The 26,313-nt window shown below is 48.9% G+C and overlaps 1 protein-coding gene and 1 long non-coding RNA gene across 3 annotated transcripts in view; one reads left to right on the top strand and one right to left on the bottom strand.

The window, feature by feature from the left end:
- The window catches only part of RAC3 (Rac family small GTPase 3), a 39,789-nt gene extending 39,061 nt beyond the window's left edge, over positions 1-728 (bottom strand). Inside the window, exon 1 of the mRNA XM_063961231.1 lies at positions 537-728. Coding sequence (XP_063817301.1) covers positions 537-571 — 35 coding nt within the window. The 5' untranslated portion in view covers positions 572-728. The remainder of the gene's footprint in view (positions 1-536) is intronic.
- Positions 282-26,034, top strand: LOC135056280 (uncharacterized). 2 transcript variants are annotated; one of them, XR_010243941.1, is made up of 3 exons: positions 282-824; positions 12,446-12,653; positions 25,921-26,034. It is a non-coding gene; the product is annotated as an uncharacterized LOC135056280 (long non-coding RNA). The 2 variants fall into 2 exon arrangements; XR_010243942.1 differs by lacking the exon at positions 282-824 and adding an exon at positions 11,055-11,727.
- Positions 26,035-26,313: the final 279 nt, after the last annotated feature.

The raw sequence follows: 26,313 nt of genomic DNA, 5'->3' as shown, positions 1-26,313 counted from the left end.
TACAGTATAACATACATACATAAGTGACTTGGCCAAATACATGTCAGTGTTAATAATATATAGGGCTGCTTAATAAATGAGCTCAGTTACAAGGTATACACTGTATATACAGAGCATACTTACTGGAATGTTGTACATGTACCTATTGTGCTATCAGTACAGTATGTGCATGTAATGTATATTAGTATGTGCATGTATATTACATGCCTGCATTTAAAGCACCGTCTCTATAAGAAACACCTCTGATGATGTATGTGAATCCATATGTATATTGAGTCTGTAGGATGTGATGTACATGTGCAGTGTGTACAGATCAGATGATGTAATGATACACCTGCGGCAGGAGAATAGAGTCTAATACATGTATGTATGAGGAATATCAGCATGTGCAGCAAACATACAACATGTGATGGGAAATATTTCATGCACCGAGAGGTTGCAGCGAGGATGATACAGGATAATGAGACCCGGGCTCCGCCTCTGCATCACCATACACCCGACGGGTCACAGCACACCGTACAACAACAAGCACTCACCCATCACCCACTACCACGCATTTTATGGCCTGCATTTCACAGGTGAGAACGAGCCGGTAGACAGCTAGCGGCAGGCGACTGGAGACAACCGGGAGCAGAGGAGCCTAGGCAAGCCGAAGCGACGGGAGCTGGCAGAGCCGAAGGGAGACGGAAATAGTCGATCGGTGACGGAAATAGACGACGTATGAGCCATAGGAAGCCGAACTGAGACGGAAATTACCGAGGGGTTGAGGAGAACCACCAGAGAGATTATACTTGGACATGGCATGTAGGACCCTCCTGAATCAGGTTTTGTCTAGCTCTGTTCGCCAGAAGTACTTATGTCCCCAAATGTCTGACTTGCTTGCTTGATGTTATCGAAAAGTGATAAGTATGAGACTCATATAACTGTTTTACTTTATTTAGAAGTAGAACCCACCCCAAAGCCTAATAGGCCACGTGGACGTCCCTTTATTTTTTTATTTTTGCATAATTACTTTAAACTATAATACACATTTTTTTCCCAATTTTAATAGTAGTTTATATGAAATATTAGTACAATATTATAGCAAAAATTACTATTTCACTAATACTATTACTAATATATTTTTCTACACCAGAGGGCAGATTTAAAATGTGATCGTCATTCCTGCGCCTCTGACCAGCTCGGTGACCTGAAAAACGTGCACAGTTTGGGGAGCGAGGACCGAGTTTCAGACTGAGAACCACTGGTTTAAAGAGACAGAACTTCCCCCAAGCATATCAGTTAATGGGCACCTGAGGAATTTGCTGAGGAGAATTGGCTTACAACATACTTGCCTACCTGACCCTCTCCATGAGGGAGAAAATGCTCTGTTCCTGGACTTTCCTGGTAATGTATGATTACGTCACCTGTAGTAAAACACCTTTCTTATATTAACTAGCTCACCACAGGTGATGGCAATCATACATTACCAGGAAACAGTGCCGTAACTAGCCATTTTAGCGCTGTGTGTAAGAAACTACAGTGGCGCCCCCCCCTCCCCATGTAAGATAGGGGCAGTGCGCGCCGTAGGCGCGCCGAAAATTTATAGGGGTGTGGCTTCACGGGGAAGGGGCGTGGCCACAAAATAACAGCAATTCATACTACGGTGCACAGTAATCTACATTATTCAAATTACGCTGCACAGTAGCGCCACTACACCAGGTAGAGCCCCTTTTATACATTACAGCAGACAGCGTCCCCCTTTTTACACATTGCGGCAGCCAGGACCCCTTTTTACACATTGCGGCAGCCAGGCCCCCTTTTTACACATTGCGGCAGTCAGACCCCCTTTTTATACATTGCGGCAGCCAGGCCCCCTTTTTACACATTGCGGCAGCCAGGACCCCTTTTTACACATTGCGGCAGCCAGGCCCCCTCTTTACACATTGCGGCAGCCAGGCCCCCTTTTTACACATTGCGGCAGCCAGGACCCCATTTTACACATTGCGGCAGCCAGGACCCCTTTTTATACATTGCGGCAGCCAGGACCCCTTTTTACACATTGCGGCAGCCAGGACCCCTCTTTACACATTGCGGCAGCCAGGCCCCCTTTTTACAAATTGCGGCAGCCAGGACCCCTTTTTACACATTGCGGCAGCCAGGACCCCATTTTACACATTGCGGCAGCCAGGCCCCCTTTTTACACATTGCGGCAGTCAGACCCCCTTTTTATACATTGCGGCAGTCAGGCCCCCTCTTTACACATTGCGGCAGCCAGGCCCCCTTTTTACACATTGCGGCAGCCAGGACCCCATTTTACACATTGCGGCAGCCAGGACCCCTTTTTATACTTTGCGGCAGCCAGGACCCCTTTTTACACATTGCGGCAGCCAGGACCCCTCTTTACACATTGCGGCAGCCAGGCCCCCTTTTTACAAATTGCGGCAGCCAGGACCCCTTTTTACACATTGCGGCAGCCAGGACCCCATTTTACACATTGCGGCAGCCAGGCCCCCTTTTTACACATTGCAGCAGTCAGACCCCCTTTTTATACATTGCGGCAGCCAGGCCCCCTCTTTACACATTGCGGCAGCCAGGCCCCCTTTTTACACATTGCGGCAGCCAGGACCCCATTTTACACATTGCGGCAGCCAGGACCCCTTTTTATACATTGCGGCAGCCAGGACCCCATTTTACACATTGCGGCAGCCAGGACCCCTTTTTATACATTGCGGCAGCCAGGACCCCTTTTTACACATTGCGGCAGCCAGGACCCCTCTTTACACATTGCGGCAGCCAGGCCCCCTTTTTACAAATTGCGGCAGCCAGGACCCCTTTTTACACATTGCGGCAGCCAGGACCCCATTTTACACATTGCGGCAGCCAGGACCCCCCCTTTTTACACATTGCGGAAGCCAGGACCCCCCTTTTTACACATTGCGGCAGCCAGGACCCCATTTTACACATTGCGGCAGCCAGGACCCCATTTTACACATTGCGGCAGCCAGGACCCCCCCTCTTTACACATTGCGACAGCCAGGCCCCCTTTTTACAAATTGCGGCAGCCAGGACCCCTTTTTACACATTGCGGCAGCCAGGACCCCCTCTTTTTACACATTGCGGCAGCCAGGACCCCCCCTTTTTACACATTGCGGCAGCCAGGACCCCATTTTACACATTGCGGCAGCCAGGACCCCATTTTACACATTGCGGCAGCCAGGACCCCCCCTTTTTACACATTGCGGCAGCCAGGACCCCCCCTTTTTACACATTGCGGCAGCCAGGACCCCATTTTACACATTGCGGCAGCCAGGACCCCCCTTTTTACACATTGTGGCAGCCAGGACCCCCCCTTTTTACACATTGCGGCAGCCAGGACCCCCCCTTTTTACACATTGCGGCAGACGGTGTCCCCCTGAGAGAGAGAGAGAGAGAGAAAGAAAGAGAGAAAGAGAGAGAGGGATATACTTACCTTCTCCCCGCTGACAGGCTCCTCGTGCTTGGATCTCCCTCTCGGTGCAGTGAGATGAGAAGGAGGAGGAGGGAGGGGGAGCAGGGAGCCGCAGCAGCGCTATTTGATTGGTAGTAAGCGCCGCTGCAGCATCCCCCTCTCCTTCTGTATTGGCTGCCCGGCGCTGCTATGGATGCTGGGATGCGGTTCCTTCATCCCAGCATCCATAGCAGCGCCGGGCAGCCAATACAGAAGGAGAGGGGGATGCTGCAGCGGCGCTTACTACCAATCAAATAGCGCTGCTGCGGCTCCCTGCTCCCCCTCCCTCCTCCTCCTTGAACCCGGCGCTGGTCTCCTCTCCCTCCAGCCGCGCACGGCGCACACAGAGGCGGCATGTAATGAGTCAATTTGACTCATTACATGCCGCTGGCCGTTGCGCTCCCAGGGCAACTGCGCTGTGTGCCAAGCCCCCTTGGCACACACGTAGTTACGGCCCTGCCAGGAAAGTCCAGGAACAGAGCATTTTCTCCCTCATGGAGAGAGCATTTTCTCCCTCATGGAGAGGGTCAGGTTAGGTAGGCAAGTATGGCTTACTTACATATGGTAAAAGGGGGGAAGAGGAAATGTAATTACAAAATGTTATTTCTCTTACGTCCTAGAGGATGCTGGGGACTCCAAAAGGACCATGGGGTATAGACAGGATCCGCAGGAGCTTGGGCACACTATAAAGACTTAAACTGGTTGTGAATTGGCTCCTCCCTCTATGCCCCTCCTCCAGACCTCAGTTAGACTTTGTGCCCAGGACTGACTGGACACTCACTAGGGGAGCTCTACAGAGTTTCTCTTGAAAAGACTTTTGTTAGGTTTTTTATTTTCAGAGAGACCTGCTGGCTACAGGCTCCCTGCAGAGTGGGAGTGAGGGGAGAGAAGCATAACCTACTTCTTCTTAGTTTAAGGGCTCTGCTTCTCGGCTACTGGACACCATTAGCTCCAGAGGGTTCGATCACTTGGTGCGCCTAGCTGCTTGTTCCCGGAGCCGCGCCGTCACCCCCTCACGAAAGCCAGAAGAAAGAAGTCGGGTGAGTATGAGAAGAACAGAAGACTTCAGGACGGCAGAAGACTTCAGTAACCAGGTACAGCACAGTGGTAACGCTGCGCTCCATGCTTCCACACACTATCACTAACGGCACTCACAGGGCGCTGGGGGGGGCGCCCAGGGCAGCATGTTACTGGGGTCCAGGAGCCGGCAGAAGCATTTTCGGTGCCTCGGCACCGATTCGCAGACCCCCGCCGACATTTTCAATTTTTAAAATCTGGCGGGCTGAAGTGCGCCGGGAAGGGGCAGAGCTTAGCCGCGCGGCTCACAGCGCCATTTTCTCCTCCACACGCGGCTGAAGGAGACGCTGGCCCGGGACCTCCACTGCTTCTCTCAAGTAACGGGGAGCTAATCGAAGGGGGGGGGGGGGGGGGCGCAGTTGTGGAGCATTTTTATTATAATTTAAGCAGCGCTGGTCACATATATCCCTTGACGGGATATTGGGGCACTGGGGTGTGAGCTGGCATACTCCCTCTGTGTCCTCTATCTGGGCTTCATTGTGGGCCTGTCCCCTAGCTGAGACATTCTGTGTGTCGGTAATACGTGTCGGCATGTCTGAGGCTGAATGTTATTCACCGGAGGAGGTTGTTGGGGGAGCGGATGCGGGTCAAGATTTGGCCCTGTCGACGCAGCCGACACCTGATTTACTCACATTGCTAAGTACAATCAATACGAATGTAGCTTCTTTATCAAAGAGATTGGATAAGTCAGAGTCACAGACGCAGGTGTGGAAAAAGTCCATAGAGGAGGCTTTGTCTCGGGTGCAGACCCCATCAGGATTGCAAAAGCGGCCATTTACACAAGTGGTAGATACTGCTACCGACACGGACTCTGATTCCGAGGTCGATTTCACTGAGGCTGCTTTGCATCCACATTTAGTGAAGAGTATTCAATACATGATTGTGGCTATAATAGATGTTTCTCTAACGTCCTAGTGGATGCTGGGAACTCCGTAAGGACCATGGGGGAATAGCGGGCTCCGAAGGAGGCTGGGCACTCTAGAAAGATCTTAGACTACCTGGTGTGCACTGGCTCCTCCCACTATGACCCTCCTCCAAGCCTCAGTTAGATTTCGTGCCCGGCCGAGGTTGGATGCACACTAGGGGCTCTCCTGAGCTCTTAGAAAGTTATAGTCTTAGAATTTGTTATTTTCAGTGAGACCTGCTGGCAACAGGCTCACTGCAGCGAGGGACTAAGGGGAGAAGAAGCGAACTCGCCTGCTTGCAGCCGGATTGGGCTTCTTAGGCTACTGGACACCATTAGCTCCAGAGGGATCGACCGCAGGCCCAGCCTTGATGTTCGGTCCCGGAGCCGCGCCGCCGTCCCCCTTACAGAGCCAGAAGCAAGAAGATGGTCCGGAAAATCGGCGGCATGAAGACTCTGTCTTCACCAAGGTAGCGCACAGCACTGCAGCTGTGCGCCATTGCTCCTCTCACACACTTCACACTCCGGTCACTGAGGGTGCAGGGCGCTGGGGGGGGGCGCCCTGAGGCAGCAATAAAAACACCTTGGCTGGCTAAAATACCTCAATATATGGCCCCAGGGGCTATATATGAGGTAAATACCCCTGCCAGAATTCCATAAAAAACGGGAGAATGGGCCGCGAAAAAGGGGCGGAGCCTATCTCCTCAGCACACTGGCGCCATTTTTCCCTCACAGCTCGGCTGGAGGGAAGCTCCCTGGCTCTTCCCTGCAATTCTACAGTACAGTAAGAGGGAAAAGAGAGGGGGGGCATTAAAATTGGCACTGTATACAGTATATTATATAAAAGCTATTAGGGACATAACTCAGTTAGTCCCTGTATATATATAGCGCTCTGGTGTGTGCTGGCATACTCTTACTCTGTCCCCCCAAAGGGCTATTGTGGGTCCTGTCCTCGTTTAGAGCATTCCCTGTGTGTCTGCGGTGTGTCGGTACGGCTGTGTCGACATGTTGAATGAGGAGGCTTATATGGTGACAGAACAGAGGCCGATATATGTGATGTCGCCCCCTGTGGGGCCGACACCAGAGTGGATGGATAGGTGAAAGGTATTAACCGACAGTGTCAACTCCTTACATAAAAGGGTGGATGACGTAACAGCTGTGGGACAGCCGGCTTCGCAGCCCGCGCCTGCCCAGGCGTCTCAAAGGCCATCAGGGGCTCAAAAACGCCCGCTCTCTCAGATGGCAGACACAGATGTCGACACGGAGTCTGACTCCAGTGTCGACAAGGTGGAGACATATACACAATCCACTAGGAACATCCGTGACGTGATCCCGGCAATAAAAAATGTGTTATACATTTCTGACTTTAACCCAAGCACCTCTAAAAATGGGTTTTAGGTTTGGGGAGAAAAAACAGGCAGTGTTTTGTTCCCCCATCAGATGAATAAATGAAGTGTGTGAAAGCGTGGGTTCCCCCGTTAAGAAACTGGTAATTTATAAAAAGTTACTGATGGCGTACCCTTTCCCGCCAGGTGGATAAGTTACGCTGGGAGATATCCCCTAGGGTGGATAAGGCGCTCACACGTTTGTCAAAAAAGGTGGCACTGCCGTCTTAGGATACGGCCACTTTAATAGGTACCTGTTGATAAAAAACAGGAGGCTATCCTGAAGTCTGTATTTACACACTCAGGTACTAGACTGAGACCTGCAGATAGTGCTGCTGCAGCGTGGTCGGTGACCCTGTCAAACAGGGATACTAGTTGGCAAACATAAAAACATATTAAAGACGTCGTCTTATATATGGGGGATGCACAGAGGGATATTTTGCCGACTGGCATCCAAAATAAATGTAATGTCCATTCTGTCAGGAGGATATTAGAGACCTGTCACTGGACAGGTGATGCTGACTTAAAAAGCGCATAGAGAGCCTTATAAGGGTGAGGAATTATTTGGGGATGGTCTCTGGGACCTCGTATCCACAGCAACTGCTGGGAAGAAATAATTTTACCTCAGGTTTCCTCACAGACAAAGGTACAGTCCTTTCGGCTTCAGAAAAGCAAGCGGGTCAAATGGCGCTTCCTTTCTGTACAGAGACAAGGGTAGAGGGAAAAAAGCTGCACCAGTCAGCCTGTTCCCAGAATCAAGATTCTTCCCCCGCCTCCTGTGAGGCCACACCATGACGCGGGTGCTCCACAGGTGTAGCCAGGTACGGTGGGGGGCCGTCTCAAAAATTTCAGCAATTAGTGGGCTCGCTCACAGGTGGATCCCTGTTTCTTTCAAGTAGTATTTCAGGGGTACAAGCTGGAATTCGAGATGTCTCCCCCCAGCCGTTTCCTAAAATATGCCTTGCTGACAACTCCCTCAGGCAGGGAGGCTGTGCTAGAGGCAATTAATAAGCGGTATTCCCAGCAGGTAATACTCAAGGTGCCCCTACTTCAACAAGGACGGGGTTACTATTCCACACGGGTTGGGGTACAGAAACCGCATGGTTCGGTGTGACCCATTTTATATTTAAAATCCTTGAACACAAAAATTCAAGTTCAAGATGGAATCGCTCAGGGCGGTTATTCCAAGCCTGGACGAGGGGGATTACATGGTATCCTGGGACATCAAGGATGCTTACCTGCATGTCCCCATTTACCATCCTCGCCAGGAGTACCTCAGATTGTGGTACAGGATTACCATTACCAAGTCCAGACACTGCCGTTTGGACTGTATATGGCACCGAGGGTGTTTTATCAAGGTAATGGCCGAAATGTTGATACTCCTTCAAAAAAAGGGAGTTGTAATTATCCCGTACTTGGACAATCTCGTTATAAGGGCGAGGTCCAAGGAGCAGTTGGTAGTCGGGGTAGCACTATTTTGGAAAGTGCTACAACAGCATGGTTGGATTCTAAACAGTCCAAAGTCACAGCTGGTTCCTATGACACGTCTACTGTTCCTGGGGATGGTTCTGGACATAAACCAGAAATAGTGTTTCTCCCGGAGGAGAAAGCCAAGGAGTTGTCATCTCTAGTCAGAGACCTCCTGAAGCCAAAATAGGTAGCGGTGCATCATTGCACGCGAGTCCTGGGAAAAATGGTAGCTTCCTACGAAGCAATCCCATTAGGCAGGTTCCATACAAGAACTTTTCAGAGGGACCTGTTGGACAAGTGGTCCGGATCGCATCTTCCGATGCATAGGCTGATAACCCTGTCTCCAAGGACCAGGGTATCTCTACTGTGGTGGCTGCAGAGTGCCCATCTTCAAGAGGGCCGCAGGTTCGGCATACAGGACTAGGTCCTAGTGACCATGGATTCCAGCCTTTGAGGCTGGGAGGCAGTCACACAGGGAAGAAATTTCCAGGGACTTTGGTCAAGTCAGGTTATTTCCCTACACATAAATATTCTGGACCTGAGGGCCATTTACAATGCCCTGAGGCCGGCAAGGCCTCTGCTTCAAAACCAGCCGGTACTGATCCAATCAGACAACATCACGGCAGTCGCCCATGTAAACCAACAGGGCGGCACAAGAAGCAGGATGGCGATGGCAGAAGCCACAAGGATTCTCCGATAGGCGGAAAATCATGTGTTAGCACTGTCAGCAGTGTTCATTCCCGGAGTGGACAACTGGGAAGCAGATCTTCTCAACAGACACGACCTCCACCCGGGAGAATGGGGACTTCCTCCAGAAGTCTTCCAATAGGATTGTACACCATTGGGAAAGGCCACAGGTGGACATGATGGCGTCCCGCCTCAACAAAAAGCTATAAAAGATATTGCACCGGGTCAAGGGACCCTCAGGCGATAGCTATGGACGCTCTGGTAACACCGTGGGTGTACCAGTCGGTTTATGTGTTCTCCCCTCTGCCTCTCATACCAAAGGTACTGAGAATAATAAGAAGGCGAGGAGTAAGAACGATACTCGTGGATGGCCAAGAAGAGCTTGGTACCCAGAACTTCAAGAATTTATATCAGAGGACCCATGGCCTCTGCCACTCAGACAGGACCTGCGGCAGCAGGGGCCCTGTCTGTTCCAAGACTTACCGCGGCTGCGTTTGTCGGCATGGCGGTTGAACGCCGGATCCTGAAGGAAAAGGGCATTCCGGAGGAAGTCATTCCTACGCTTACTAAAGCCAGGAAAGAGGTTACAGCAACTCATTATCACCACATATGGCAAAAATATGTTGCATGGTGTGAGGCCGAAAGGGCCCCAACAGAGGAATTTCAACTAGGTCGATTTCTGCATTTCCTGCAAGCAGGAGTGACTATGGGCCTTAAATTGGGTTCCATTAAGGTACAGATCTCGGCTCTGTCGATTTTCTTTCAAAAAGAACTAGCTTCAGTACCTGAAGTTCAGACATTTATAAAAGGAGTGCTGCAGAGTCAGCCCCCGTTTGTGCCTCCTGTGGCACCTTGGGATCTCAACGTGGTGTTGAGTTTCTTAAAATCACATTGGTTTGAACCACTAAAAACCGTGGATCTGAAATATCTCACGTGGAAGGTGGTTATGTTATTGGCCTTGGCTTCTGCCAGGCGAGTATCAAAGTTGGCGGCTTTGTCTTGTAAAAGCCCTTATTTGAATTTCCATATGGATAGGGCAGAATTGAGGACTCGTCCCCAGTTTCTCCCAAAGGTGGTGTCAGCGTTTCACCTGAACCAGCCTATTGTGGTGCCTAGGCTACTAGGGACTTGGAGGACTCCAAGTTGCTAGACGTGGTCAGGGCACTGAAAATATATGTTTCCAGAACGGCTAGAGTCAGAAAATCTGACTCGCTGTTTATCCTATATGCACCTAACAAGCTGGGTGCTCCTGCTTCTAAGCAGACTATTGCTCGTTGGATTTGTAGTACAATTCAGCTTGCACATACTGTGGCAGGCCTGCCACAGCCAAAATCTGTCAATGCCCATTCCACAAGGAAGGTGGGCTCGTCTTGGGCGGCTGCCCGAGAGGTCTCGGCTTTACAACTTTGCCGAGCAGCTACTTGGTCAGGGGCAAACACGTTTGCAAAATTCTACAAATTTGATACCCTGGCTGAGGAGGACCTGGAGTTCTCTCATTCAGTGCTGCAGAGTCATCCGCACTCTCCCGCCCGTTTGGGAGCTTTGGTATAATCCCCATGGTCCTTACGGAGTTCCCAGCATCCACTAGGACGTTAGAGAAAATAAGAATTTACTCACCGGTAATTCTATTTCTCGTAGTCCGTAGTGGATGCTGGGCGCCCATCCCAAGTGCGGTTTATCTGCAATACTTGTACATAGTTATTGTTAACTAAATCGGGTTATTGTTGAGCCATCTGTTGAGAGGCTCTATTGTTTCATACTGTTAACTGTGTTTCATATCACGAGTTGTACGGTGTGATTGGTGTGGCTGGTATGAGTCTTACCCGGGATTCAAAATCCTTCCTTATTGTGTACGCTCGTCCGGGCACAGTACCTAACTGAGGCTTGGAGGAGGGTCATAGTGGGAGGAGCCAGTGCACACCAGGTAGTCTAAGATCTTTCTAGAGTGCCCAGCCTCCTTCGGAGCCCGCTATTCCCCCATGGTCCTTACGGAGTTCCCAGCATCCACTACGGACTACGAGAAATAGAATTACCGGTGAGTAAATTCTTATTTTTACGCATTTCTGATGAACCTGCGGTACAGGAAACAAGGATTTGCTTGTTTAAGGGAAAAAAACCTGAGGTGACGTTTCCTCCCTCTCATGAAATGAATACTCTTTGTGAAAAGGCTTGGGGGTTGCCGGACAAGAGGTGGCAGATTCCCAAGAGGATTTACATGGCGTATCCTTTCCCCTCTGATGACAGGGAAAAATGGGAATCATCTCCAAATGTTGACAAAGCTCTATCTCGTTTGTCTAAGAAAGTGGCGCTTCCGTCTCCTGACATGGCAGCTCTCAAGGATCCGGCGGTTCGCAAGCTGGAGACGTCTCTGAAGTCCATTTTCGCTAATTCGGGTGCATTGCTCAGACCTGCGGTGGTGTCGGTATGGGTGAGTAGTGCTATTGCTAAATGGGCTGAGAATTTAGCTAATGATATGGATACCCTTGATAAAGATAATGTTCTTTTGACTCTTGGTTATATCAAGGACGCCGCAGATTACCTGAAGGATGCGGTGAGGGATGTTTGTCTCTTGGGATCAAGAGCCAATGCCATGTCGATATCGGCCAGGAGGGCGTTGTGGATCCATCAATGGAATGCTGATGCCGACTCCAAGAGAGCTATGGAAGCTTTACCATTCAATGGTAATGTCTTGTTTGGGGACGGCTTGGCGGACCTAGTCTCTACCGCGACGGCGGGTAAGTCCTCTTTTCTTCCCTATGTTCCCACACAACACAAGAAGGCACCACATCAGCAGATACAGTCCTTTCGTCCCAATAAATACAGGCGTGGGAAAGGGTTGGTCCTGGCTCGCTTCTAAGGGTAGAGGAAGGGGAAGGAAGTCGCCTGCCGTGTCCGGCGCCCAGGACCAAAAGTCCTCCCCTGCCTCTACCAAGTCCACTGCATGACGCTGGGGCTTCCCTGGGGGAGTCCGGACCGGTGGGGGGCCGTCTGCGAGTCTTCAGTCAGGTCTGGATTCAATCAGACCTGGATCCTTGGGTCCTAGAGATCGTGTCTCAGGGATACAAGCTGGAGTTTCGGGAGGTGCCCCTTCACCGGTTTTTCATTTCGGCCTTACCAGTGTCTCTTCCGGACAGGGAGCTGGTGTTGGCAGCAATACAAAAATTGTGTCAACAGAGGGTCATTGTTCCCGTTCTCATTACCAATTTCAGACGTTGCCGTTTGGGCTTTCCACGGCCCCGAGGATTTTCACCAAGGTCATGGCAGGATGGTTCTCCTTCGCAAGCTCATTGCACCTTACCCCCATTATGTAGCTGTTACATTCTGGGGGGGAAAAAAGTCAGAGATACATACATTCAAATAGGAACATCAGTGCCATTTCCCTGCATTGGTTATAATAATAATAATAATAATAATAATAATAATTTTATTTATATAGCGCTCTTTCTCCAACAGGACTCAAGGCTTATAAGACACAATGATCTCTATGGCTACATGCAGAGGAGCCTAACCAAGCCGAAGCGACGGGAACTGGCAGAGCCGAAGGGAGATGGAAATAGTCGATCGGTGACGGAAATAGACGACATATGAGCCATAGGAAGCCAAACTAAGATGGAAATTACTGCGTTGAGGAGAGCCACCAGAGAGATTATACTTGGACATGGTATGTAGGACCCTCCTGAATCAGGTTTTGTCTAGCTCTGTTCGCCAGAAGTACTTATGTCCCCATATGTCTGACTTGCTTGCTTGATGTTATCGAAAAGAGATAAGTATGAGACTCGTATAACTGTTTTACTTTATTTAGAAGTAGAACCCATCCCAAAGCCTAATAGGTCACGTGGAAGTCCCATTATTTTTTTATTTTTGCATAATTACTTTAAACTATAATACACATTTTTCTCTTACGTCCTAGAGGATGCTGGAGACTCCGTAAGGACCATGGGGTATAGACGGGCTCCGCAGGAGACATGGGCACTCTAAAGACTTTAGAATGGGTGTGCACTGGCTCCTCCCTCTATGCCCCTCCTCCATACCTCAGTTAGATCCTGTGCCCAGAAGAGACTGGGTGCACTGCAGGGGAGCTCTCCTGAGTTTCTCTGAAAAATACTTTTTGTTAGCTTTTTTATTTTCAGGGAGCACTGCTGGCAACAGGCTCCCTGCATCGTGGGACTGAGGGGAGAAAAGCAGACCTACTTAAATGATAGGCTCTGCTTCTTAGGCTACTGGACACCATTAGCTCCAGACGGTCGGAACGCAGGTCTCACCCTCGCCGTTCGTCCCGGAGCCGTGCCACCGTCCTCCTCACAGAGCCGGAAGATAGAAGCCAGGTGAGTATTAAGAAGAAAAGAAGACTTCAAAGGCGGCAAAAGACTTTGCTCCCACACATACACACACAGCGGGCGCAGGGGGGGCGCCCTGGGCAGCAATATAAGCCTCAAGGGGCACTGGCATTTAGAGTAGATACTGCGGAGGCAGTATATTAATAAACCCCCGCCAGTATAAATAATTTGAGTGGGACTGAAGTCCGCCGCGGAGGGGGCGGAGCTTGATCCTCCAGCACTAAGCAGCGCCATTTTCTGCACAGCACACTGCAGAGAAGCTGGCTCCCCGGACTCTTCCCTGCTGAATACGGTTACAGAGGGCAAAGAAGAGGGGGGGGGGGCACATTTAATTGGCGCAGTGATTGTATATATCTATATTTATATAAAAGCGCTATACTGGCTTGGATTTTATTCCAGTGTCAGGTGGCGCTGGGTGTGTGCTGGCATACTCTCTCTCTGTCTCTCCAAAGGGTCTTATTGGGGGACTGTCTCCATATAGATATATCCCTGAGTGTGTGGGGGTGTCGGTACTTGTGTGTCGGCATGTCTGAAGCGGAAGGCTCATCTAATGAGGAGGTGGAGCAGATGATTGTGGTGTCTCCATCGGCAACGCTGACACCTGATTGGTTGGATATGTGGAATGTTTTAAATGCAAATGTGGCTTTATTACATAAGAGATTGGACAAAGCAGAGTCCAGGGATAAAACAGGGAGTCAATCCATGGTTTTGACTGTGTCACAGGGCCCTTCAGGGTTTCAGAAACGTCCCCTGTCCCAAGTAGCAGACACCGATACCGACACGGATTCTGACTCCAGTGTCGACTACGATGATGCGAGGTTACACCCAAGGGTGGCTAAAAGTATTCATCATATGATTATTGCAATAAAAGATGTTTTGCATATCGCAGATGACCCCTCTGTCCCTGACACGAGGTTATGCATGTTTAAGGAAAAGAAACCTGAGGTAACCTTTCCCCATCTCATGAGCTGAACACGTTATTTGAAAAAGCTTGGGAAACTCCAGACAAAAAACTGCAGATTCTCAAGAGGATTCTTATGGCGTATCCTTTCCCGTCACAGGACAGGGTACGGTGGGAATCATCGCCCAGAGTGGACAAAGCTTTAACGCGCTTGTCCAAGAAGGTGGCGCTCCCGTCTCCAGACACGACAGCCCTCAAGGATCCTGCTGATCGCAGACAGGAAACTACTTTAAAATCAATTTATACACATACGGGTGCTTTGCTCAGACCGGCAATAGCGTCGGCTTGGGTTTGTAGCGCTGTAGCAGCTTGGACGGATACCTTTTCAGCTGACATTGATACCCTAGATAGGGATACCATTTTATTGACCTTAGGTCACATTAAAGACGCAGTCTTATATATGAGAGACGCTCAGAGAGACATTGGGCTGCTAGGTTCGAGAGCCAACGCCATGGCGATTTCTGCTAGCGTGCCCTGTGGACCCGCCAATGGACGGGTGATGCCGACTCAAAGAGGCATGTGGAAGTTTTGCCTTACAAGGGTGAGGTTTTATTTGGTGAAGGTCTCGCGGACCTGGTTTCCACAGCTAGCTACCTTTTTTACTTTATGTTCCCGACAGCAAAGAAAACAGCTCAATATCAGATGCAATCCTTTCGGCCGCATAAGTCCAGAAGAGGTCGGGCTCTTCCTTCCTCGCCAGAGGTAAGGGTAGAGGGAAAAGAATGCCTGCTACGGCTAGTTCCCAGGAGCAGAAGTCCTCCCCGGTGTTAGGCGCCGAGGGTCCGCCCGTCAGTGCGGCCCGGCGCCTAGCAACTAGGGACGCCGCAGGCAGACAGCCGCCGGCTCCCTAGCAACGCTAGACGCCGGGCGCACGGAGCCGCTCAGACCCTAGCAACGGGGACGCCACGGTCAGACCGCGTTCCCCGTTGCTGGGTCTTAATTAATCAGTGCTTGTGTATTCTGGCCGTGCAGCATGCAGCTGCACGGCATCATTATGTGATTACCCTGTCTGGATCATGATTGGAGGGCTCCCAAATTTAAGCACTCTCAGGACTTCTCACAGACGCCGGTGATAGCTTCCTGTTTGCTGTGTCAGTTACAGAGAGTTTCCAGTCCTGCTCAACCCGGTTGTTCCTGTCCTCAGTGATCCAGTACTCGGAATTTGTCATCTATTCCTGGAGTCCGACCGAGCACCTTTAACATCCTGTGGTGTTCGTGAGTCGCGGCGTAGCCGTGTGTTGCGGCTTGACCGCTACTATTTATTATTTAGTTTATTGTGTTCTGGAGCTTTTGCGGAGGATTCCGCTCCCACAAATCCACTCTGGTATCCAGCGGTGCTGGATAGGAGTAACGGATCAGTGGATCTTTGGTTGTCCTTTTCCCTGGCGGTTTGTCCGCACATACTTTTGGTTTAAGTTAGATAGCTTGTAACCCCTGGCCTGGTTGCTTAGTCAGAGGGCCCCTTGTTATCACCCTGTCTCGGATTTCCCTTTGTCTCCCATTAAGACCTGAGGGGGCATCGGGGTTGGGCAGACATAATCCGCCCTTCGAACGCGGCTGCCATGGGCTCAAGCAACCATAGTCTCGCAGGGGCTTTCTGATAACACGGGCGAGACAACGGAGTTAGGGCGCCAGGGGTTACTAAGCTTTCCTGCTCCCGTACCAGCATATCCTTCCAGTACTCAGACCTCTGCCATAAAGATCTCCTCTGGTCTGGAGTACGGGAATCATAACATTATCACCGGCCTAACTAAAATTTAAAATTAAACAGGAGTTAATTTTTTCCCTTATTCTGTTGGGAGATTTGTCAGCCTCATGAATCCCTCCGGTGTTGGGCCAAATCCTGGCCAGCTTTTAGTTAGCCAGATTCAAGAGCTTACTCAGATGGTTCAAGATCTGTCCCTTCGGGTGAGGTCACAGGAAGATCTGTTACGGACTTCCCCGAGGGTCATTCCTGAACCAAAAATGCATCTGCCTGACCGTTTTTCTGGGGATAGAAAGCAGTTTTTTAATTTTAAAGAGTCTTGTAAACTGTATTTTCGTTTAAGACCAGTCTCCTCAGGTACGGAATCTCAGCGGGTAGGAATTATTATTTCTTTGCTACAGGGGGATCCTCAGACCTGGGATTTTGGCTTAAAGACAGACGATCCGGCTTTATTGTCTAAAGACGCCTTTCTGGGGTCTTTAGGGCTATTGTATGACGACCCTGATAGAGAGGCATCCGCCGAGAGTCAGTTGCGTGCTCTCAGACAGGGTAGGAATCCCGCAGAGATTTATTGTACGGAGTTTCGCCGTTGGTCGAACGACTGTGGATGGAATGACCCAGCCCTGCGCAGTCAGTTTCGCCTCGGCTTATCCGAGTCTATAAAAGACAGTCTCCTTCAGTATCCCGCTCCTGAGACTCTCGATAAACTCATGGAGCTCTCTATTAAGATTGATCGTCGTCTCAGAGAGCGGAGGGCTGAAAAAGGAGCATCTGTCGGGTCTTCTCCTTGTGTTTTTTCCATTCCTGTGGACATAGAGGAGCCCATGCAGATAGGCCTCTCCAAACTGTCTCCTGAAGAAAGAACCAGAAGGCAAAATTCTGGTCTTTGTTTATACTGTGGGGGTAAGGGACATTTTGCCCGTAGTTGTCCGAACAAGTCGGGAAACGCCTCGACCAAGTGAGTTGTGAGGGGGTTCACTTTGGTCTGCAGCTTATCTCCTCAAATAATTCACTGTTGGTTCCAGCTAAAGTTTCCTTTGGCAGCCTCTGTTCCTCGGTCTCGGCTTTTGTGGACAGTGGAGCTGCAGGGAACTTTATGGATTTAACATGGGCTAAGGCCTTAGGTATTCCTCAATTAGCCTTGGGTAGGTGTATCACCATGCATGGTTTAGATGGGAGTCCCTTGTCCAATGGGGTTATTTCTCTCTGTACACCTCCTGTTCTACTTTCGGTAGGAGCTCTGCATTCTGAAAAGATTGAGTTTTTCCTTACCCATTGCCCAGCAGTTCCTGTGGTTCTGGGTCACCCTTGGCTGGCCTTTCATAATCCCATCATTGATTGGCAGTCGGGGGAGATCTTACAATGGGGTACCATCTGTAATAAGGAATGTATTACGCTTCCCATCAGAATAGCTGCTGTCATTCCCGCACCCATTCCTGTGGAATACCAGGATTTTGTTGATGTATTTTCCAAGGGCAATGCGGATATTCTGCCTCCCCATAGGCCTTATGATTGTGCTATCGAGTTAATTCCTGGTGCCACTTTGCCTAAGGGAAGGTTATATGCATTGTCCGGACCTGAAACTGTGGCCATGAATGAGTATGTTAAAGAAAGCCTAGGGAAAGGATTTATCAGGCCATCTAAATCCCCTTTAAGTGCAGGCTTCTTCTTCGTGGAGAAGAAGGATGGATCACTCAGACCTTGCATTGACTTTAGAGCCTTGAATAAAATCTCAGTAAAGAATACCTACCCTTTGCCGCTGATTTCTGTCCTCTTTGATCAGCTACGTTCGGCTGTGATTTTTTCTAAGATTGACCTGAGAGGAGCATATAACCTCATCAGAATCAAGTCAGGGGATGAGTGGAAAACGGCATTCAGTACTCAATCAGGCCACTATGAGTATCTGGTTATGCCATTCGGCCTGTCCAACGCTCCGGCAGTTTTCCAGGATCTCATTAACGATGTGCTCCGTGAATTTCTTGGAAGATTCGTTGTAGTCTACTTAGACGATATTTTGATATATTCTGACTCTATTGAACAACATGTTACCCAGGTGCGTCAGGTTCTAAAAAAATTACGTGAAAATCACCTATATGCCAAGCTGGAGAAGTGTGAATTTCATGTCACGGAGGTATCCTTTTTAGGGTACATTATTTCCCCTCGGGGATTCTGTATGGAACCAAAGAAGCTCCAAGCCATCCTTAGTTGGGCGCAACCCACCAATTTAAAAGCAATTCAGCGCTTTTAGGGTTTGCGAATTACTATAGAAGATTTATTCACTCTTTCTCTGACCTAGTTGCTCCCATTGTGGCACTGACTAAAAAGGGAGCAGATCCTACCAACTGGTCACGTGAAGCGGAGTTCTCTTTTCAGTCCTTGAAACAAGCCTTTGTCTCAGCCCCGGTCCTCAGACATCCCAACCCAGAATTGCCTTTCATTGTTGAGGTTGATGCCTCGGAGGTTGGAGTAGGGGCTATCCTATCTCAGAAGGATCCGGATTCCCTGGAATTACATCCTTGTGCCTTTATGTCCAGGAAATTCTCATCTGCTGAATCCAACTACGATGTTGGTAACCGGGAATTACTGGCTATTAAATGGGCTTTTGAGGAGTGGAGGCATTGGCTTGAAGGAGCCACTCATACCATTTCAGTTTTGACTGATCACAAAAAGCTCGTTGGGCTTTATTTTTTACTCGTTTCAAGTTCATTATCACCTTCAGGCCAGGTTCCAAGAATACCAAGGCAGATGCCCTGTCACGCAGTTTTCTTCCAGTTCAAGACAACAGTCCTGTTACTCCCATACTTCCGTCTTCAGTCATTCGGGCAGGTATCACACAAGATTTATTTACCCAGTTAAAGCAGCTTCAACATCAAGCTCCTGGAAATACTCCTGCTGGTCGTCTTTTTGTCCCCGAGTTTTTGAGAGCAACGGTTTTGACGGAGTTTCATGATAGCAAGGTTGCCGGGCATCCGGGGATCGCTAAAACTTTTGAATTAGTTTCCCGCTCGGTATGGTGGCCTGGTCTTTCCAAAGACATTAAGGAGTTTGTTTTTTCTTGTCAGGTCTGTGCACAGCATAAGGTTCCCCGTTCCTTGCCTATCGGTCAACTTATGCCCTTGAATGTTCCTCTTAGGCCATGGTCTCATATTTCCATGGATTTTGTGGTGGACCTCCCTCTGTCAGCCGGATGCCGAGTCATATGGGTGGTAGTGGACCGTTTTAGCAAAATGGCCCATTTCATTGCTCTTCCCCGATTGCCATCTGCCCAGGGATTGGCAGTCTTGTTCCTCCGCCATGTTTTCAGACTCCATGGGTTACCCACTGATATTGTTTCTGATCGGGGTCCACAATTCATTGCACAATTTTGGAAGTCTTTTTGTGCCTCATTAAAGATGAAATTATCTTTAACGTCTGGCTACCATCCCCAATCCAACGGGCAGACTGAGCGAGTTAATCAATCATTAAAACAATATTTGCGTTTGTACTCGGCCAAACTCCAAAATGACTGGTCTGAGTTTCTTCCGTTTGCAGAGTTTGCTTACAACAATGCCTGTCATTCCTCCACCAATGTATCTCCATTTTTTACAGTTTTTGGTTTTCACCCCAGAGCTAATTCCTTTTTTCAACATTCCTCTGTCTCCTCACTGACCTTGACCTCTCATCTCAAACTCATTTGGAGAAAAGTGCACCTGGCTCTCAGAAAAGCGGCATTTCGGGAGAAAAATTTTTCTGACAGGCTCCGGCGGCCGTGCACTTTTAAAGTTGGAGATAGGGTATGGTTGTCGACTCGCAACATTAAACTTCGACAAACCTCAGCCAGATTGGGTCCTAAATTTATTGGACCATTTCATATTATCAAAAAAGTCATTCCAGTGGCTTTCCGGTTACGTTTACCAAAAACTTTACGGATCGGAAATACCTTCCATTGCTCCTTGTTAAAACCATATGTTTCGTCCAGTAGATTTCCTCGCAAGATCTCTCAGGGGAAATCACCAATAGATGTACAGGGTCAGCAGGAGTTCTTAGTGGAGAAGGTTCTCGATTCCAAGTTGTCCCGGGGTCGGCTTTATTTTTTGGTACATTGGAGAGGTTATGGTCCAGAAGAAAGGTCTTGGGTCCTGGATGAGGATCTCCATGCCCCGAGGCTCAAAGGGGCATTTTTTCGAGAATTTCCTCAGAAACCTGGCCTTAGGGGTTCCTTGACCCCTCCTCAAGGGGGGGGTACTGTTAGGCGCCGAGGGTCCGCCCGTCAGTGCGGCCCGGCGCCTAGCAACTAGGGACGCCGCAGGCAGACAGCCGCCGGCTCCCTAGCAACACTAGACGCCGGGCGCACGGAGCCGCTCAGACCCTAGCAACGGGGACGCCACGGTCAGACCGCGTTCCCCGTTGCTGGGTCTTAATTAATCAGTGCTTGTGTATTCTGGCCGTGCAGCATGCAGCTGCACGGCATCATTATGTGATTACCCTGTCTGGATCATGATTGGAGGGCTCCCAAATTTAAGCACTCTCAGGACTTCTCACAGACGCCGGTGATAGCTTCCTGTTTGCTGTGTCAGTTACAGAGAGTTTCCAGTCCTGCTCAACCCGGTTGTTCCTGTCCTCAGTGATCCAGTACTCGGAATTTGTCATCTATTCCTGGAGTCCGACCGAGCACCTTTAACATCCTGTGGTGTTCGTGAGTCGCGGCGTAGCCGTGTGTTGCGGCTTGACCGCTACTATTTATTATTTAGTTTATTGTGTTCTGGAGCTTTTGCGGAGGATTCCGCTCCCACAAATCCACTCTGGTATCCAGCGGTGCTGGATAGGAGTAACGGATCAGTGGATCTTTGGTTGTCCTTTTCCCTGGCGGTTTGTCCGCACATACTTTTGGTTTAAGTTAGATAGCTTGTAACCCCTGGCCTGGTTGCTTAGTCAGAGGGCCCCTTGTTATCACCCTGTCTCGGATTTCCCTTTGTCTCCCATTAAGACCTGAGGGGGCATCGGGGTTGGGCAGACATAATCCGCCCTTCGAACGCGGCTGCCATGGGCTCAAGCAACCATAGTCTCGCAGGGGATTTCTGATAACACGGGCGAGACAACGGAGTTAGGGCGCCAGGGGTTACTAGGCTTTCCTGCTCCCGTACCAGCATATCCTTCCAGTACTCAGACCTCTGCCATAAAGATCTCCTCTGGTCTGGAGTACGGGAATCATAACACCCGGCTTCTACTAAATCCACCGCATGACACTGGGGCTCCACTGAGGGAGTCCGCGCCGGTGGGGGCACGTCTTCGACTCTTCAGCCACGTCTGGGTTCAGTCAGACGTGGATCCTTGGGCAATGGAAATTGTATCCCAGGGATACAAGCTGGAATTCGAAGACGTGCCTCCTCGCCGGTTTTTCAAATCGGCGTTACCAGCTTCTTCCCCAGAAAGGGAGATAGTTTTAGCTGCAACTCAAAAACTGTGTCAACAACAAGTGGTTGTCAAGGTTCCCCTAGTTCAACAGGGGAAGGGGTACTATTCAACCCTGTTTGTGGTTCCGAAACCGGATGGCTCGGTCAGGCCCATTCTAAATCTAAAATCCCTAAACATGTACTTGAAAAAGTTAAAATTCAAGATGGAATCGCTCCGGGCAGTTATCTCCAGCCTGGAAGGGGGGGATTTTACAAAAGAGGGTTTTTCTCCCAATGGAAAAAGCCCAGGAACTCCAGAACATGGTCAGAGACCTGTTAAAACCGACAAGATTGTCAGTCCATCAATGCACTCGAGTATTGTGAAAAATGGTGGCGACCTACGAGGCCATCCCCTTCGGCAGGTTTCATGCGAGGACATTTCAGTGGGACCTTCTGGACAAGTGGTCCGGGTTCCATCTTCAAATTCATCAGAAAATAAGCCTGTCCCCCAGGGCCAGGGTGTCTCTCCTGTGGTGGCTGCAGAGTACTCACCTTCTAGAGGGTCGCAGGTTCGGCATTCAAGACTGGGTTCTGGTGACCACGGACGCGAGCCTCTGAGGATGGGAAGCAGTCACACTAGGAAGAAACTTTCAGGGCCTATGGTCAAGCCAGGAGGCTTGTCTGCATATCAACATACTGGAATTAAGGGCCATATACAACGGCCTACGACAAGCGGAGAATCTTCTTTGCGACCTACCGGTTCTGATTCAATCAGACAATGTCACAGCCGTGGCTCATTTAAACCGTGGCAATGGCGGAAGCCACCAGGATTCTTCGCTGGCCGGAAAATCACGTAAGCGCTCTGTCAGCAGTCTTCATTCCGGGAGTGGACAACTGGGAAGCAGACTTCCTCAGCAGACACGATCTCCATCCAGGAGAGTGGGGACTTCATCGGGAAGTTTTTACAGAGATAACAAGTCTTTGGGGACTTCCTCAAATAGACATGATGGCGTCACGCCTCAATAAGAAGCTTCGGAGGAATTGTGCCAGGTCAAGGGACCCTCAGGCAGTAGCAGTAGACACCATGGGTGTTTCAGTCGGTCTATGTGTTCCCTCCTCTTCCTCTCATCTCAAAAATATTGAGAATCATAAGACGAAAAGAGTGCAGACAATACTCATTGTTCCAGATTGGCCTCGAAGGGCCTGATATTCGGATCTTCGGGAGATGCTCACAGAAGATCCATGGCCTCTTCCTCTCAGGGAGGACCTGTTGCAGCAGGGGCCCTGCGTGTCCCAAGACTTACAGCGGTTACGTTTGACGGCATGGCGGTTGAACACCGAATCCTAGCTGGGAAAGGTATTCCGGAAGAATTCATCCCTACTCTGATAAGGGCTAGGAAGGAGGTGACGGCGAAACATTATCACCATATCTGGAGGAAGTATGTATCTTGGTGTGAAGTCAAGAATGCTCCTACGGAAGATTTCCACCTGGGCCGTTTTCTCCACTTTCTACAGATCTTTCAGAAGGAATTGGCTTCTCTCCCAGAAGTCCAGACTTTTGTAAAGGGAATGCTGCACAATTAGCCCCCTTTTGTGCCCCCAGTGGCACCATGGGACCTTAACGTGGTGTTATGGTTCCTAAAATCTCACTGGTTTGAACCTCTTCAAACGGTTGAATTACATTTTCTCACTTGGAAGGTGGTCATGTTGTTGGCCTTGGCATCTGCAAGGCGGGTGTCCAAATTGGCGGCTTTGTCTCACAAAAGCCCCTATCTGATTTTCCATGTGGATAGAGCAGAGTTGAGGACTCGTCCTCACTTTTTGCCTAAGGTGGTTTCATCGTTTCATATGAACCAACCTATTGTGGTGCCGGTGGCTTTGGGAGACTTCGAGGATTCTAAGTCCCTGGATGTAGTTAGGGTTTTAAAATTTTACGTAGCTAGGACGGCTCGGGTTAGGAAAACAGAGGCACTGTTTGTCCTGTATGCAGCCAACAAGGTTGGCGCTCCTGCTTCTAAGCAGACTATTGCTCGCTGGATCTGTAACACGATTCAGCAAGCTCATTCTACGGCTGGATTGCCGTTACCAAATTCGATAAAGGCCCATTCAACTAGGAAGGTGGGCCGTTCTTGGGCGGCTGCCGAGCAGCTACTTGGTCGGGTTCAAACACTTTTGCAAAATTCTACAAGTTTGATACCCTGGCTGATGAGGACCTCATGTTTGCTCAATCGGTGCTGCAGAGTCATCCGCACTCTCCCGCCTGTTTGGGAGCTTTGGTATAATCCCCATGGTTCTTACGGAGTCTCCAGCATCCTCTAGGATGTAAGAGAAAATAAGATTTTAAACCTACCGGTAAATCTTTTTCTCCTAGTCCGTAGAGCAGTCATTCCCAACCACGGTCCTCAAGGCACACCAACAGTGCAGGTTTTAGTGATATCCAGGCTGCAGCACAGGTGACTTAATTAGTAGCTCAGTTATTTTGATTTAACCATCTGTGCTGCAGCCTGGACATCACTAAAACCTGCACTGTTGGTGTGCCTTGAGGACCGTGGTTGGGAATGCCTGCCGTAGAGGATGCTGGGTGCCCGTCCCAGTGCGGACATATTTCTGCAAGACTTGTATATAGTTGTTGCTTACATAATAGTTATGTTACAGTTAAGTTCAGTCGTTGGCTGATGCTGTTTTGTTAATACTGTTAACTGGTTGCGTATATTCCAGGTTATACGGTGTGGATGGTGTGGGCTGGTATGAATCTTGCCCTTAGATTAACAAAAATCCTTTCCTCGTACTGTCCGTCTCCTCTGGGCACAGTTTCTCTAACTGAGGTCTGGAGGAGGGGCATAGAGGGAGGAGCCAGTGCACACCCATTCTAAAGTCTTTAGAGTGCCCATGTCTCCTGCGGAGCCCGTCTATACCCCATGGTCCTTACGGAGTCTCCAGCATCCTCTACGGACTAGGAGAAAGAGATTTACCGGTAGGTTTAAAATCTTATTTTTTCCAATTTTAATAGTAGTTTATATGAAATATTAGTACAATATTATAGCAAAAATTACTATTTAAATATTATACTAATATATTTTTCTACACCAGAGGGCAGATTTAAAATGTGATCGTTGGTCCTACGCCTCTGACCAGCTCGGTGACCTGGAAAACGTACACGGTTTGGGGAGCGAGGGTCGAGTTTGAGACTGAGAACCACTGGTTTAAAGAGACAGAACCTCCCTCAAGCATATCAGTTAATGGGCACCTGGGGAATTTGCTGACGAGAATTGGCTTACTGTATGTGGGCTTCAATATTTTCAGCAGACCACCCACAAATTTAAAGAACGTATGGTGTTACATCAGTCTGCAAAAGGAATTTCCCAGGAGGATAAAATGACTGATCAACCAGCGGCACACCATTTTAAAGAAGCAAATCACACTTTAGCCACCCTACATTACTGTATGATTAATCATATCCCTAAGACCATACATGAGGGAGATAGAAGAGCAGATCTATATAGATCAGGGACGCCTCACCCCACCGCACATCACTGATATAGATAGAGAGAAAGTGGAGAGCGATAAACTACCAACCAATCAGCTCCTGTTATTTTTCAAACACAGCCTGTAACATGGCAGGAGCTGATTGGCTGGTAGTTTATCTCTCTCCACTATATCTCTTTATAATGGTGCCCATATTGTGAGATAATCGGTGCTAACCTTCGATTTCGACCCCATCTGTGAGAGAAATCAAAGGATTGTATGCACATTTTAGGTACCTTTCGAATACCTTTCGAATCTCACGTCTCAAGATAGTATGTGCTGCACTTAATATTTAACGAATCGCAGTGCGATTGCATGTGTTTTTAAAAACACATGCTATATATCGCACTGCGATGTGCGATGGGCACCCGCCGGGAGGCCGCTCCCGCTCAGCGGTGACGTGCCCATCACGTGATTATCATACGATCTATCGCCTGATCGCATGGTAATCACTTTGACAGTTCAGGTGCGATTTCATTTCTCTTGTTTATTTACAGTATATGGAAGCTCTTGTAGAATACAATACACAAACAAATCCTGCAAAATATCAGTGTCTTTTCTTCAAGAAGTAGATCTTACTAACTTTGTGGCTCATTTACATTTGGATCTAAGTCATTTTCATGACACGCCTCTCAGATGTAGCAGTACACGTCTTCCCTGATAGGTGTTACGTTCACAATCTCCCTGAAATGCTTTTTCAAAAGTAGGCAAGTATGTATATAACCTGCTTCTGTATTGCCCTGTTCTGACATTATTTCCATTTTCAGAGACTCTGCTGATTATTTGTAACCATTGTACTCTGTTTGCCCTTGATGTTCTAGTTTTATAGTTTTATATGGTGTTTCTATACTAGGCATTTTGGCCATTTTGTATTTATCTAGTACCTCTTATCTGTCTATCTTGTATTCTCTGGTACTTCTATATACCGTGTTTTTGGTTTCTGTTTTTATTTGGGTGCTAATGTATGTTTTACTATGTGTGTGGAGGTATCAGTTTTTCATTTTGGGTTATTTGTTTCTGATACATAGACCTGTATTGCTGGAATGATGGTGTTCCCCTATCTGGAGTGCAAGCCGGCTGGTCGCTATGGACGCATAGGCTGCACCTCCTGATGGATGTCACACTGGTCGAGTCATATGGACGATAGGTAAGTGCTTTTTCTGTTTGTGATCCTGATGAAAAGCATGTTTGCTGTTTTCCATATTCTGTATGGATCTGGAGTGCCGTTCTTCCCATGCCTGTATCTGACTTTCTATTTGGCACCTGGAAAAGCTGTTTTCTAAAGAGCCTAAGTGACCTCAGTGCAGTCAGCTATGTGTATATGTGATATGTACATACCTTCTAAGACGCCTATCGCTGTACTCCATGTTAGTATTCAGATGGACATGCAGAGTCTCTGCTAACAGAAATGCCTCCACTCA

Source organism: Pseudophryne corroboree, chromosome 3 (genome assembly GCF_028390025.1).
Source record: "Pseudophryne corroboree isolate aPseCor3 chromosome 3, aPseCor3.hap2, whole genome shotgun sequence".
In the NCBI taxonomy this organism is placed as follows: domain Eukaryota; kingdom Metazoa; phylum Chordata; class Amphibia; order Anura; family Myobatrachidae; genus Pseudophryne; species Pseudophryne corroboree.
Note: the sequence above shows the minus strand (reverse complement) of the source record. Positions and strands in the feature narration are given on the sequence as shown.